Source organism: Ascaphus truei, chromosome 2, assembly GCF_040206685.1.
Source record: "Ascaphus truei isolate aAscTru1 chromosome 2, aAscTru1.hap1, whole genome shotgun sequence".
NCBI lineage: Eukaryota > Metazoa > Chordata > Amphibia > Anura > Ascaphidae > Ascaphus > Ascaphus truei.
Window position 1 is genome coordinate 76,212,722 of NC_134484.1, and position 15,444 is coordinate 76,228,165.

Sequence of the window (15,444 nt, forward strand, 5' to 3'; positions counted from 1 at the left end):
TTAAGCTAAGATCATTGGGTGTGTCCTGTCTGGCCCCATTGATTTGTGCAGTTTACGTTTTGAAATCTCAATCTGGATTTGTTACCTCCTTCCCATTTATATTTTGTCCCTTAACTTTTCCCCCCACTTTGTACTGTGAAGAAAGCAAAAAAAAAAATAATTATCTAGGAAGTAGGCTACACCTTTGTCTCCCTCTACACGACCTCCCTTTTCTGTCTTTAGTCTTACTATTCTTGATGTATCTATATCTTTATTTATATAGGGCCATTAACGTACATAGCGCTTCCCTGCAGTAATACACGACATAATATAAATAACACATAATGGGAAGAAGTGCTTCAGACATAAAAGTGACATTTAGGAAAAGGCATCCATGAGTAATACACACACACACGTCTGTATATATAATAACAACCTTTACTATGAACCATAAACAGTACCCTGTACCACTCAGTATAACAACCCCAACTCTGTACCACCAATGAGTGTCCCCAAAGTACATTAGATGCTAGGCACCAATACCCTGATGTCCTTTTCCTCAATGTCCGGGCCCACCCAAGAGTGTAAGGAGTAGCGCTACCCCATGGTGCAGTTTGTGAGGTATCTGCCGAGTACTCCAGTACTCGTCTGGCCGACTTAGCGATGGGGATCTGCTGATCCAGCGACATAACTGTCCACGATGGCATCCACCTCGGCGTTGGGTGGTCTCCAGTAGGAGGGTCCCACCTTTAAGAGTCTCTGTACATAGGTGGTCTGGGCCCAGACCACAGGCCGCAATCCCTGCGTGGTTCCTGTGTGTCCCTGACACTACTCAGTGCACCCCGCCGCCGGCACCCGCGTGCCCCCGCAACACAATTGGAGACAAGGGGCTAAAGGGGGTGCCTGGCCACATTAACATTTAGAAAATGTTCATTTTCAACAGGATTCAAACTTATGTAACATCACCCCACTTTTGATTTCGGAAAGACAAATTTATATCTACACGTCATTTTGTAGTATGTCATGGAAAGTTGCTGGTCTCCGAAAGGAATTAAACAGCAACATATGCATTGAAAACAAACATGGGCAAATAAATCGGAATAGAGGAGAAAGGGAGTGAAGTGAAGAGAGACGGGGGGATGGAGGGAAAGGAGGGACAGCTGTACCGGAAAACAGACTTAAAAATAAATGTAGGAAAGGTGAGGAAGTAAATAATACATTTGGTTGAAACAATATTGCATAAACTATATGATGTGAATTCAGAAAACAGTAATATATATATATATATATATATATATATATATATATATATATATATATATATATATATATATATATATGTTTATTTTTATTTCTAAATTGTTAATAAAAATAAAATCTTCAAGCTTTTTCAGATTTTTTAAAATGTTAAATGTATAAATAATAGGATTTGCCTCTAAATGTTAAAATTATGAATACTAAGACTTGAGGTTACAGATGAATGATAAGGTTTGTCCAGGAAGGTTCCACTGCTGGTCAGATGACATAACATCCACTGGGAGGATTTTCCATGAATCCGCCATGCTTTATGTGAAGACGTTCATCACATTTCCCTGACCTTCTCACATATATTTGTACAGGACCGGTATTCATGGAGAATGTCTGGCATTGTATCATCATAAGACAATAGAGAATCATTGTTGGATTTTGGGTTGATAGAACAGAGGAGAATGCAGCTTTAGAAACACTGTCACAAAAAACATAACCAGACTAATTGGGTTAAGAACAGTATTTTTTATTTTACTTTAGAAGGCATATTTATTAAAAAAAACTATAAATATAAATAGTTTGTGAAAAAGGTAATAAATACATCTGATAAAAAATACAGTGTGTAAAATATACTGGATGAGCAGATATTTTTTATTTAACAGCATAAAAAACATGCACGGTAATCGTTTAGTTTAGAAAATATTGCAGCATTGACCAGATGATTACAGCATTAACTTAGCCTATTTCAAATTATATCACTGAGCAGTGCAAATGTTTACTTTGGCTCACTGTATTGCAACTCCAAAAATGCCATTGTGTTGTTGATTAAAACATTTGTATGAGCATAATAAAACTCTGATTGGTAATAGTTGCAAATTGCTTGATTTCTTCATTTTCTAGAAAAAATAAAGAGATACATTTTAAATTAAAAAACTTTGACCTTCTAAGTGTGTATGTTCAAGTTAATGAAAACATTGGGGGTGAAGTTGAATAATTTTCCACCTGCTTCAGTGTATCAAGATATTGCTGTAAAATTTGCACCATGTGCGTCTGTTTGTGATTTGGAGAATGTCAATAGGAGTTAGGCAGGAGTTATATGATGCACAGATTAAAATGAGATGTACTGTATAGCTGTAACAAGACTTACTGTCCTTGGTGCCAAGATTTCCACAGCTCTGGTGTGACTGCAATGCGGCTACAGCTTTCACAGCCCCGAGGACAGTGAGCGGCTCAGGAGGATTAACTCTGCTGGGTTCCAATGCTTCTGAATGGGACCTGCAGAGTTAATCCTTTTGGGCCATCTGCAAGGAGAGAGAATACCAATACTCACCTACCAGATGAGCTGTGCAGACCTCTGCAGCCATGTCCTCATCACTCTGTCTGGATTCGTGTTTCCGCAGCAGAGGTAAGATGCAAGGCTATAGTTATTTCGCCTTAGATGACGTAGAAGCCCTAATATGGGGCTCTCCATCATGAGTGTCCACCTGTGCTGTCCAGACCCCTTGATGATGTAGATGACCAAATATGGCAATCTAGCTCCCCCTCATCTCATGATGAAGAGTCCCATATTAGGGACATCATCCAGGGGGGAAGGAAATACAGCCCTGCTTCTTACCAGCGCTGCAAAGACATGATTTCAAGCTGACAGATGGGGACACAGCTGCAGAGATCTGCGAAGCTCATCTGGAGGGGAGTATCGGTAATTTCTCTCCCATTCAAGCAAAAGATTAACGTTGCGGGGGTCCCATTGAAAAGCATTTACTCCCGCAGTGTCAATCCTTCCAGGCTGCAAAACTTGCAGTCTCTGTGGTTGCAGAGGGGCAGCGGATATACACATTTTTCTCAGCGGCCACAATGACAATAAGTCTGCTATATCTGTATCTGTATAGCTGCGTATTGAAGAAACGCTTCTTTTATCTTGTGTTTGCTTGAAAAAAATCCGCCAAGTCAAAAGGTGTCAAACTTTTCTGGCTAACAATTTGCGTCAAATGTAAGAAAAAATCTCTTATATTTGATGAAAATGCAAACAAAAAATGGAGCAATTCATCAAAACGAACTTCTATGGGCACGTTCTTTACACTGATCTTACCCACTAACTAAACAAATTTAAGAAGCAAAAGTTTAAATTAAAAAAAAAAAAAAAAGGATTGAAGAACCAACCAGGATAGGGGCAATACTGGATTTGGTCATACAGTATGAAACAATGTAGAAGTAATAACAAATATTAAAATCCGGGAACATTTGGGTAACAGTGATCATAACATGGTCTCATTTGAAATACATTATCAAAAACCATATTACTTGGGTTCAACAAAGACTTTAAACTTTAGAAAGGCAGATTTTAATAAACTGAGGACTAATTTACAAGGAATAAATTGAGATTATGTTTTTGCAGGGGAAAATGTGGAATATAAATGGGCAGTCTTTTAAACATTGTTAGAAAAGCACACTTATCAGTGTATACCCTTGAGTAATAAATATAAAAGAAACAAGCATTTTGGTTCTGAAAGTCAGAAGGGACGGAGGTATCATACCAGAATTATAAGGAATGTAACCAACGTTACAAAGGGCAATCAAATTACAGTAGCAAAAATGGATAAATAAAAAAGGATTGCAATAGAAAGTAAGATCAACCCTAAAAAGTTCTTTAAGTACCTTAAGAAAAAAAAATACAAAATAAAATGTAGGACCCTTTCAGTGTGAGATGGGCAGCAAATGATTGGTGATAAGTAAAAAGCCGAGGTATTAAACAAATTATTTTGCTCTGTATTTACCAGGGAAGAATCAATTGCAATAGTAGTGCCACAGCTGAGCTGTATAATAAAGAAAAGAAAAATGACGCAGATCAGAGAGGCTAGCACTCTTTCTCATTGGGAGTTCAATTTTTTATTTGATTTCAAATTTGTACTAATATTAATTACTTAATAATATATGCAACATATGAGTTTTACTACTAATTTTTTCTGATTACCAATTTAAAAATAACTGTTTTAAACATCACTCATTTAAGGAGATTACATTTTAATTAATATACAAATCTTTTAACAGACAAATAAAGTAATGTTATTAACCTTTAATCTTGGTATATTTAATTGTTACACATAATGGAGCTCATGGTTACTGCCCCTATGTCTAATTCATAAACAAGATGTTTAAAAACTCTCCACTGAGACACGTGGGTTTTCCCTCTCACCCCCGTGTCTATTACAAACTCAATTATGGTATTTTATTTTGAAATGCCCAATTCGGGATGCATAACAGTTTTAACTGTCTCTGTATACCATTTATGTGGAACAGCATTGTAATGCAATATGCAGAGTACTGCTCAATCAGGTTTTTCTCCTCACATAATTTATTGCATGCAAGTAAGTGGGTTTTTAAAGACCTCACTGTGCTGCATACCTCATCCCTGACAAAGCAATAGTTTGCGAAACGCATTGGGTGTACAAATCTCAACCACCGTAGTTCACTCTGAGGTCACAATTGCGTCATACCCGGAAGTGCAGACAGGACATGGAGCTTGGCGGAGTTCAGTGCAGATGGTGTAGTAGGGTTCCAAGAACAAAGTGCAGGCCAGAGTGGATAAACAGCAGTGCATACAGGGGAGAGGAGAACCAAGGCCTGTGGGGAGTGGACAGCCCCTCAGGAGGGATCTCACCAGCCCAGTTGTCGCAAGCTGTGGATGCACTTTAAGACTGGAAGACTCAACAACACAGTGCTGGAAAGCATTGTATTCAACTGCTCTCTAACAAAGAAGCCTTTATGAGTTGGAAATCTCGACTTTTATCTTTTTAACATTAAAAACGTTATTATGCCATACAGTATATTTCTCTGTACCCCTTTACCAAGATGCAATTCCATACCATCTGAAAACTGCAAGAGGAATATACCACGAAAATCAGTATATAATATTCCTGTGTTTCACCACCATTTCTCTTTTCCCTTTTTATTCTTATTTTCTCTCCAAAGCCTGGATCTGACTGATGAGTCCAGCAGGGAGCTGATCAATTGCAGCTCCCGACAATTAGCCAGTCTCCCCCTGGCTCATAAATCAGGTAGAAAATCTTCCTGCTTATACTGCAAGGGATTTCTCTAGCACTAGGGAAATATATGCTGACAGAGAGATCCTAACGAACCGGAACCTCTATTCCAGGACACAGTGGTCCCTGACCCTGCAGAGGGTGCACCTCGTGGACACCAACCCAGACCTGAACTGAGGGAAAGCGTCCCTGATAACAGGTACCTCTTTGGATTTTGAGTTAGAGGTTGGTAAGAGGCCTATCCTCCCAGCCCTGCAGATAGGGACTGGGAAGTGTGAGTAAGAACTTACAAAGTGATAGGCTGGAATTTTTATTTGTGAGCTGCCTTAAATATGTGTTGTTTTTGTAAGATACGGGCAAAATAAATGTCACTGTTTATTTCACTAATCTATGTCTCCCTGGTTGTACCTCTGCACCCATCCCCCAAATATGGTGTCAGAAGTTGGAATGAGGTGGCCCTTGAATTTCAAAGTGGCTCCAGAGACAGTCTGGGAAAATTATTGTGCTTTTGTTTGCCTACAGTTACTGCAACAGCTTGAGCAACAAAACCAAGAACAAAAGAACCAAGTGCAGAAATAACCAGAATGAAAAGACTACACATCCAGGTAGAAAAGCTACACTGCGCTGGAGAAAGCCACAACACCACAGTCTGACTGGGGGGGAGGGCGGGGGAGGACTGTGACAGATGTTGACCCACACAAGATACTGACCAAAGTCTACCCCTTCACGTGTGTGGAGAAAAAAAAACATGTTTTTTTTAAATGGTGGAGCTGCCTGAACCCTGTATGCACAGAAAAGACAGGCCTCTATGACCGTGAATATGATTGTCAGCACTAAATGTAGGGAAAAAGGGGAAGATGGGGATAGCACTCTCACGTCAGCTAAATTCAAGAATATGAGTGAAGACACAGGTGCAAATAGGGAAATAAAGGGTCAATTGTACAGCGAGAAAAAGAGATCCCTCTTGAAAACACTCTGTGTGTCTAGTGTAAATGAGTGTATATTAAAATAATTTATTGAATCATAATTAAAAATATTGAAAATGGTAGGATATAATCTATGGCCAATTGGTGAACGAAATACAAAAATACATAAAAAATATTATTAAATTAAGTCACACAAGGTTACCATTTATCCCTTAATCGTCCACATAACGGTAGTTTATTTAGCCCAACCATAGATCATCTCATATAGTTGAAGTCAAAATGCAATGATTGTGGTACTGGGATAATCTGTGTTCATGATACAGTACCTGTGTATTCTGGAAAGCTTGTATTATCAAATTTGTATACTAAAATAGTACATCACACACTCCTATAGTTAATACCAAAATATATAGTATGTATTATCTCTATATAATGTGTTCAAATGTGAGTAATGAACTACCAGCAAGGTCATGTTGGCAATATCTCCCTAAAAAATAGGCACACAAAATGTGTATACACACCTAAAGGCATGAATCGAGTGTGTATCCAGTTATAGCCTCCTACTAATAATTAATATAAAGTATGATAACAAAGATACATCAAAAATAGCTTGAATCAGTAATAACCGGTATAGGCATAGAAGTGAGCTCAATCCCATTATGTTTGTATGACAACTGAAGTGCAACGATATAGCTGAACACATATGCAAAAAAGAGAGCGCTGTCTACCGTAGTACAACAGCAGCAAGGCAATACAGCTTCATATAGCAGGCATATCGGAGTGCAGCCATGTACAGTAGTTTAGCACATGTGCAAATAACTCTCTGCCTAACGTCATATAGAAGCGCAATAATGATATTTAACACAAATAGGGGTAAATCACTGATTTCCGTAGTATAATAGCCTGTAGTGTAACGAGATAGCTTCACAGTAGCAGGCAAAAACATTTCTCAGATAGTGCTGAGGATACGTAAAAAGCCCTCTAATGCTATACGCAGATAGAGAACCCTGCAAGGAGAATCTCCTACTCACATGAATATTAACACAAAAATGAAGGAAAGGAGGAGCACACAGGAGACTTGATTTGAGTTTTGAAAAACTTCAATAAGGTGTTCACAGCATCAGAGCTTTAGTACAGATAATGTTTCAGGACTAATGTGTCCTGAAACATTATCTGTACTAAAGCTCTGATGCTGTGAACACCTTATTGAAGTTTTTCAAAACTCAAATCAAGTCTCCTGTCTGTTCCTCCTTTCTTTCATTTTTGTGCCATTATCAGGTCCAGCCTAGAGACGCCAGGACCATTGGGAGGTAAGCACCAGAAGCAGAATTATACCTGCATGTCTTTATTAACAGTGGTGTGCCATTTATTTCTATGATTGCTCACACGAATATTAATAGCGGGTGCCGTTTCAAATTGAGTGGTCTAAAATCAGACCTCTCTGTCAAGTTGTAATTTTGACACTCAGTGTTCAATATTATACAAACTTGCTTGTTTTGGATAGACAAGGTAGCGCATATCCCTACTGCAAGTACATAATATGTGCTAACAGTAATCATGCAACAATGTAGCTTAAACATGAGTATATCACAAATAATGATGACAAGCATAGGCATACTTTTAGTTAGGCTGAGAGTATATAGATAGCCCTCTGTTGGTATACGCCCATAGGGAACCCTGCAAGGTGAGTCTACTACTCACATGAACTTAATCAATAGGTGCAGTTTCGAATTAGGTGATCTAAAGTTAGACCCCTCTCTCATACAGTGGCTTTAACACTCAAAATACAATGTGAAATATACTTGCTTGTTTTAGGGGAACAGAACAGCATATGTCCCTACTGCAATTAGAAGAAGAGATACGCAGCACCTAGTATCTAAACATTTCTGTGAATGTAAAGATGGAGGTCTGAATAATTTAAATTTCATAGGTATTGATCCAGTCATGCCAAAAGAACGAGGGGGGGGGTTTAATCAATTTTTTGGATTGTAGAGAGTCCAGATGGATATTCCTCTTAAAAACTATATCTCCCAAAGGCATGAATGTAGAATGGAATCTAGGTCATTTCCTTAAGGGATGAATTCACTTTGGGATGAATCACATTGAAGGACAAATGTTTAATTCAAATTCTTATTGTAATTGTTATTTAGAATTTTTTCATTTTTTTATTTTCCTCTTTTGTTAGATTATATCCAATGTTGTAATTAATATTAGTACTAATCAATACTGGGTTTATACATATATACATATCCTTCACCTTTTGTTTTGGATTAGGAGATTCCTTGCATGCATATTCTATTCCTTTCTCTTGTCTTAATAGCAAAATACAGTGATAGCAATAAAATGATGGTTGATATGGATGCCATCACTAATAATAATTTTATAACTTTGTGACTTTATGACCATCACTCTTAGGTTGTCTTTTATAGACAATTTTGCTTTTAATAGATAATTTCGCTCTTTACAATGTTATGATTAAGAATTATTGTTGTATTTGTTTATTTCCAATCTGCCTGATGAGGTGGTTTATCTTTCCCTCATCCCTCTCCCTTCTACTTCTTCCCCCCCCTTTTTTTCCTCCCCCTTTCCCCTTCCCTTTCCTTGTTGTGTTGTTTTTTCACATTGTTTTTTCATACTGTCTAGTATCATAGGAAGTAAACAGGTTCTCACCAATGATTTTTATTAGTTATGATATGATGGTTTATTGATTATAGAACGTATCTTTTTTTTATTTTTATTTATTTCAATTTTTTTATTGTTTTTCACAAAATACACACATTTCATACATTTCGTTATACAAACATTGGAGGAGTACTAACTGTCATGTACAACACAGTAAATATTCAGGAATCATTGTTCCTGTTTAAGTTAAATATGTGACTAGTTGTGTTGAGTATTGCCTATTCACATACTCCCCCATTAGGTACATTAAAATGGAAGCGGCCGCTTCTTTGTGTGCATCTTTTATTGTCAGGGAAGAAAAAAGAAAAGATAGGGGGAGAGAGAGGGGTGAAAGGAGAGGGGGAGGAAAGTAGAGTTGGGGAGGGAGAGAAAGGGAGGGGAGGAGGGGGGGAGGAAGGGGGGGGACCAGCCCAATTGGCCCCTTAGTTTTTTCCGATAGCTTTCGTAGTAGTCTGTTACACACCTGGCCATATTTCCCATGTCTTATGGAACTTGTCCATTTTTTGGGTTAGTTTTGCTGTAAGGAGCTCCATTGACTTTATTTCGCGGAGTCTTCGTAGTATTGTCTGTTTGGATGGTGGATTTATTTTTTTCCAGGCAGCTGCCACACAACAGCGAGCTGCCGTGAGTACGTGTATTGTCATTTTGTTTTCTGCCGTCTCTAGCTCGTCAATTGGTTTAGCCAGCACCATGGTCAGCGGGTCCATCTCAACCTCCACCCCCAGGTATTCTCGGATTAATGATTTGATCATGACCCAGAACACCTGAATCTTTGGACAATTCCACCAGATGTGAGCCATATCTCTTCTTTGTCCGCATCCCCTCCAGCACAAATCTGGGGTCCCGGGGAAGATCTGGCTCAACCTACTCGGGGTTAAGTACCATTGAAATAGAATTTTATAAATATTCTCTTTGGTGGTGGTGCATATTGATGTTTTGGAAGCTGCCTCCCAGATATCCTCCCAGTCTTCCCTATCGATCTCTATGTTCAAATCTTCCGCCCATTTGAGCATATAATTGTGTTGGGAACAACCTGCTGTTCTTGCCAGGCCCAGATACACTTCCGAAATCAACCCCTTACAGTAGTATCCTTTCCTGCATAGGCGCTCAAAATTTGTTAATGGTTGAAATGTTAATTCTTTGGAAAGAGTTTGCAGGTAATGCCTGATCTGCAGGAAGCCAAATATTGGCAAGTTCACTGTTTGGTGTTTTTTCTCTAGTTCCTGAATCGATAGGATCTTTCTGTTTCCTATAAACTGCTCTGCTACCATTATCTTTAACTTTTTAAATTCACCGAGTCTCTGTGGGAACAAGCCTGGGGGGAACTCCGGGTTGTTAAATATGGGCGTTAGTTGTGAGGGTGAGGCCGTTAGGTTAAACCTATCTTTATTTTTAGTCCATATTCTCCATGTACATTTCATTGCTCCCAGCTTTAATATTTCTGAGAAGGTCTCCCTACCCCTCTCGGTCCACAGGGTGGCCGGGAGTGAGAGAGGTCTCGCATAGGCAGACTCAATCCCAATCCAACAGCTTGTGGTTGGTTCGTTGTTCCACATTATAACTTGTTTGAGTTGGGCCGCCAAATAATATTTCATGATATCCGGGACTGCCAAGCCTCCGCTTTCCTTTGGTGCTAGCAAGATAGTTCTAGCTACCCTTGGTCTTTTATTTTGCCAAATAAATTGGAAGATTTTGTTTAGCATATTTTTGAGTTCACCTAGTGGGATATCAATAGGGAGAGTCTGTAAGTAATACAGAATTCTTGGTAGGATGTTCATTTTTACCGTGGCTATTCTACCTAGCCAAGATATCTGATATCCATTCCAGCTTTGAAGGTCTTTTTTTAGTCTCTCAAATAGGGGTGGGTAATTGTATTGAAATAGTGTTTTGTACTGCCGTGTTATTTGTATTCCTAGGTATTTGATTTTTGTGGAGCTCCACCTATAATTGAAGTTTATTTGCAGTAATTTGACCTCGGGGTGGGGTAGGGATATATTTAATGCTTCCGGCTTATGCATATTAGTTTTGTATCCCGAGATTTTGCTGAATTTGTCTAATTGTGAGTGTAAATTTGGGAGTGAGGTCAAGGGGTTGGCCAGAGTCAGGATAATGTCATCAGCAAAGAGGGATATCTTATAATTTGTCCCCCCAATTTCAATACCATTTATATTTTTATCCTCTCTAATTGTTGCTGCCAAGGGTTCGATAGAGAGGGCAAATAGAAGCGGAGACAAGGGGCATCCTTGTCGAGTACCATTCTTAATGTTTATAGGGTTTGCGTCTCCTCCTGGGAGCTTCACGACGGCCGTGGGACTTTTGCACTTCGTGGATGAGAGATGTACATGGTCGATTATGTTAATGATTTTCCTGGTATTATCTGAGGCCTGCCTGCCGGAAATAAACCCGACTTGATCTATGTGTATTAGGCTTGGTAGTATGGGGGTTAATCTGTTGGCTAAAATTTTACTGAAAAGTTTTAGGTCCGAATTAAGGAGGGCTATGGGGCGATAACTACCGCACTGTAGTGGGTCTCTCCCTTCCTTTGGTATAACTGCTAGATTGGCCTTAGACATAGATGCTGGGATGGTTGTTCCCTCCAGAAACTCGTTGAACATATCAAGGAGATATGGAGCTAAAATTAGTTTGAATGTCTTATAATATTGATTGGAGAACCCATCTGGGCCTGGCGTTTTGCTAGGTTTTAGTTGGGAGATGGCATTTAAGAGCTCCTCTTGGGAGATTTATTTGTTTAGTTTTGCAAGATCCCCTTCTGAGAGGCTTGGAAGGTTACATGAATCTAAATATTTAGCTATAGCTTCCTCGTTAGAGGATCTATTCTTTGGGAACTTTAGATTATATAATTTAGAGTAGAAGTCTGAGAATTCGGCTGCTATCTGTTTCTCGCAATATGTTTTGGCACCTGTCTTTGTTTGTAAAGCTGTTACTTGGGCTTTCGTTCTCAGACCTCTTAGCTTGGATGCTAATAACCAGTCGGCCTTATTCCCTTTATCGTAGTATTTTTGCCTGGTCCACCGCAGCGCCCTCTCCACTTCATCGAGTTGTATCTGTTTGAATTCAGATCTGGCTTTATCTAATATTTTGAGTAATTTTTTTGAGGGATTAGTTTTATGTTTTAGTTCCAGTAATTGGACCTTTCCCGCCAATTCGTTGTACAATTTCTGTCGTGCTTTTTTCTTGTATGAGGCTATGGAAATGATATTCCCTCTGATTGTAGCCTTATGGGCCTCCCATAGCATCGCTGATGACTCTACGGAGCCCTTGTTCAGTGTAAAGTATTCTCTGAGTTTTTGTTTAATTTCTATTTCTACATCTGGTTGGTTTAACAGAGAATCATTTAGTTTCCAATTGTATTGGCTATTTTTATAGAAGGGGAGGGAGAGCGTCAGTGAGACCGGGGCGTGGTCCGACCAGGATATTGATCCTATATCTGACTGGGAGGTTGCCTGGAAGATATCCTTAGTACCCAGAAAATAATCAATCCTTGAGTAGGTCTGGTGCGGGGGGGGGGGGGAGAAGTAGGAGTAGTCCCTCTGACCATGGTGCTGTGCTCGCCAGATATCTATTAATGCGAACTCTTTCAGTATGTTACGGAATTCCCTAGCATTTTTCTCCGTAGCACGAGGGAGGGGGGTATCTAATGTACTCATCCTGTCCTGGTCGGGGTCTACAAGCATATTTAGGTCTCCGACCAACAACAGTGTAGTTCTAGGCTGGGGAGCTAGGCTGTCACAAAGTTCTCTCAGGAAGTCAGCCTGGGCCTCGTTTGGGGCGTATATATTGACCATAGTAATATCCACCCCGGACAAGGTGCCGTGGAGGATAAGAAATCTGCCTTCCGGATCTGCAGTTTCTTTTTTTAAAGAAAATTTATCATTTTGTTTGAACAAAAATAGCTACCCCTCTCTTTTTGGTTGGGCAGGATGCATAGTAGGTCTGAGGGTAATATCTCTGGAAGGTATTGGGGGGGGGGTTGTCGTGTTAAAGTGAGTTTCCTGTAAAAACAGGATGTCTCCCTTCGTCTTTTTGAGCTCCTGAAGAGCGAGCCTTCTTTTAAGTACTGAGTTTAGTCCTCTGACATTTAGGGATATTAGTTTAATGTTGTGTTATGGGCCATTGTTACCTGGATGGTATTTCAGGGCTTCTGTCTGTCCCTCCACTTTCCCAAGGTGGTGGGCGTCTCTACAGTCATACCTTGTCTTGACCTCTGAGTGGCCTTTTTGTGGAATCTTGGTTTCTGGAGACCCTGGTCGTCTGCGTATGTGCTCGTCCCTGCTGGGTGTGTGTGGATAGAAAAACAGGGTTGTGTTCATTTTTATGTGTGACTTTTCTTTTGTATAGAGTACCTGGTGCTGACGAGAGCTGGTTCTGCAAGATCGTCCCCCGTGTTCTCTGGGCACGTGGATGGCTGGGAGGGCATGGGGGGATGGGGGAGGAGAGGAAAGAGAGGGGGGTGAGAAAAGAGTGGAAAAAGAAAAGAAAGTGGGCTGTCCAAGAGCCCAGTTTTAGAGACCCTCATCTCTCTAAGGATGAAGGTAGTAGGCCTATTGCCTCTGGGAGACTTCCCTGAGCGCCGCTCTCTGAGAGCCATCAGGGAGGCCGGAGAGCCCTCCTTCAAAAGGCATTGCAACTAAACATATTAAATCACATAAAACTTGTTCAACCATATAACTTCCGGGTCTAACGTTGTGGGACCCTTAACTAATTGCTTTCATAACCTTATGCTTATATGTCATGCTAACCTCTGTTTGGCATAGGGGTAGGGGTGTTCCCCAGCTAGGGGTAGGGGTGTTCCCCAGCTAGGGGAGGGGGGGGGCAGAAGTGGAGGGGGGGAGGGATATGACATGGGGGGGGGAGGAAGGGAGGGGGGGGATAAACTGGGCCGGGGGGGAGCACGTGAGGGTAGGAGGGGAGGGGTATAGGGGATGGGAAGGGGGGGCGCTGGGGGAGGGGGAGGTCTATACAAGTATCACCCCCTTGGGTACCTTTCCTGGAGCCCTTTCTCTTGTTGGCCTCTATGGTAGAAAGCCTAAGACCTCTTTTGGGATCCCCCTTCCAGAGGCTTCTCGTTTCCTCCCCAGGTGAGCCCCCCAACTAGTTTTATGTTTTAGTTCCAGTAATTGGACCTTTCCCGCCAATTCGTTGTACAATTTCTGTCGTGCTTTTTTCTTGTATGAGGCTATGGAAATGATATTCCCTCTGATTGTAGCCTTATGGGCCTCCCATAGCATCGCTGATGACTCTACGGAGCCCTTGTTCAGTGTAAAGTATTCTCTGAGTTTTTGTTTAATTTCTATTTCTACATCTGGTTGGTTTAACAGAGAATCATTTAGTTTCCAATTGTATTGGCTATTTTTATAGAAGGGGAGGGAGAGCGTCAGTGAGACCGGGGCGTGGTCCGACCAGGATATTGATCCTATATCTGACTGGGAGGTTGCCTGGAAGATATCCTTAGTACCCAGAAAATAATCAATCCTTGAGTAGGTCTGGTGCGGGGGGGGGGGGGAGAAGTAGGAGTAGTCCCTCTGACCATGGTGCTGTGCTCGCCAGATATCTATTAATGCGAACTCTTTCAGTATGTTACGGAATTCCCTAGCATTTTTCTCCGTAGCACGAGGGAGGGGGGTATCTAATGTACTCATCCTGTCCTGGTCGGGGTCTACAAGCATATTTAGGTCTCCGACCAACAACAGTGTAGTTCTAGGCTGGGGAGCTAGGCTGTCACAAAGTTCTCTCAGGAAGTCAGCCTGGGCCTCGTTTGGGGCGTATATATTGACCATAGTAATATCCACCCCGGACAAGGTGCCGTGGAGGATAAGAAATCTGCCTTCCGGATCTGCAGTTTCTTTTTTTAAAGAAAATTTATCATTTTGTTTGAACAAAAATAGCTACCCCTCTCTTTTTGGTTGGGCAGGATGCATAGTAGGTCTGAGGGTAATATCTCTGGAAGGTATTGGGGGGGGGGTTGTCGTGTTAAAGTGAGTTTCCTGTAAAAACAGGATGTCTCCCTTCGTCTTTTTGAGCTCCTGAAGAGCGAGCCTTCTTTTAAGTACTGAGTTTAGTCCTCTGACATTTAGGGATATTAGTTTAATGTTGTGTTATGGGCCATTGTTACCTGGATGGTATTTCAGGGCTTCTGTCTGTCCCTCCACTTTCCCAAGGTGGTGGGCGTCTCTACAGTCATACCTTGTCTTGACCTCTGAGTGGCCTTTTTGTGGAATCTTGGTTTCTGGAGACCCTGGTCGTCTGCGTATGTGCTCGTCCCTGCTGGGTGTGTGTGGATAGAAAAACAGGGTTGTGTTCATTTTTATGTGTGACTTTTCTTTTGTATAGAGTACCTGGTGCTGACGAGAGCTGGTTCTGCAAGATCGTCCCCCGTGTTCTCTGGGCACGTGGATGGCTGGGAGGGCATGGGGGGATGGGGGAGGAGAGGAAAGAGAGGGGGGTGAGAAAAGAGTGGAAAAAGAAAAGAAAGTGGGCTGTCCAAGAGCCCAGTTTTAGAGACCCTCATCTCTCTAAGGATGAAGGTAGTAGGCCTATTGCCTCTGGGA

The 15,444-nt window shown here is 41.0% G+C and overlaps 1 protein-coding gene across 6 annotated transcripts in view; it reads right to left on the bottom strand.

The window, feature by feature from the left end:
- Positions 1-1,432: 1,432 nt before the first annotated feature.
- LRRC69 (leucine rich repeat containing 69) overlaps positions 1,433-15,444 on the bottom strand; it is a 50,115-nt gene continuing 36,103 nt past the window's right edge. The window contains exons 8-9 of one of the 6 annotated variants that reach the window (XM_075582840.1): positions 4,002-4,040; positions 1,433-2,123 (exon numbers count right to left, since the gene is read on the bottom strand). In XM_075582840.1, the coding sequence (XP_075438955.1) occupies positions 2,013-2,123; positions 4,002-4,040 (150 nt within the window). In that variant the 3' untranslated portion in view covers positions 1,433-2,012. Of the gene's footprint in view, positions 2,124-4,001; positions 4,041-15,058; positions 15,161-15,444 lie in introns of those variants that run through there. The other 5 variants (XM_075582834.1, XM_075582847.1, XM_075582831.1 and 2 more) reach the window with 5 other exon arrangements.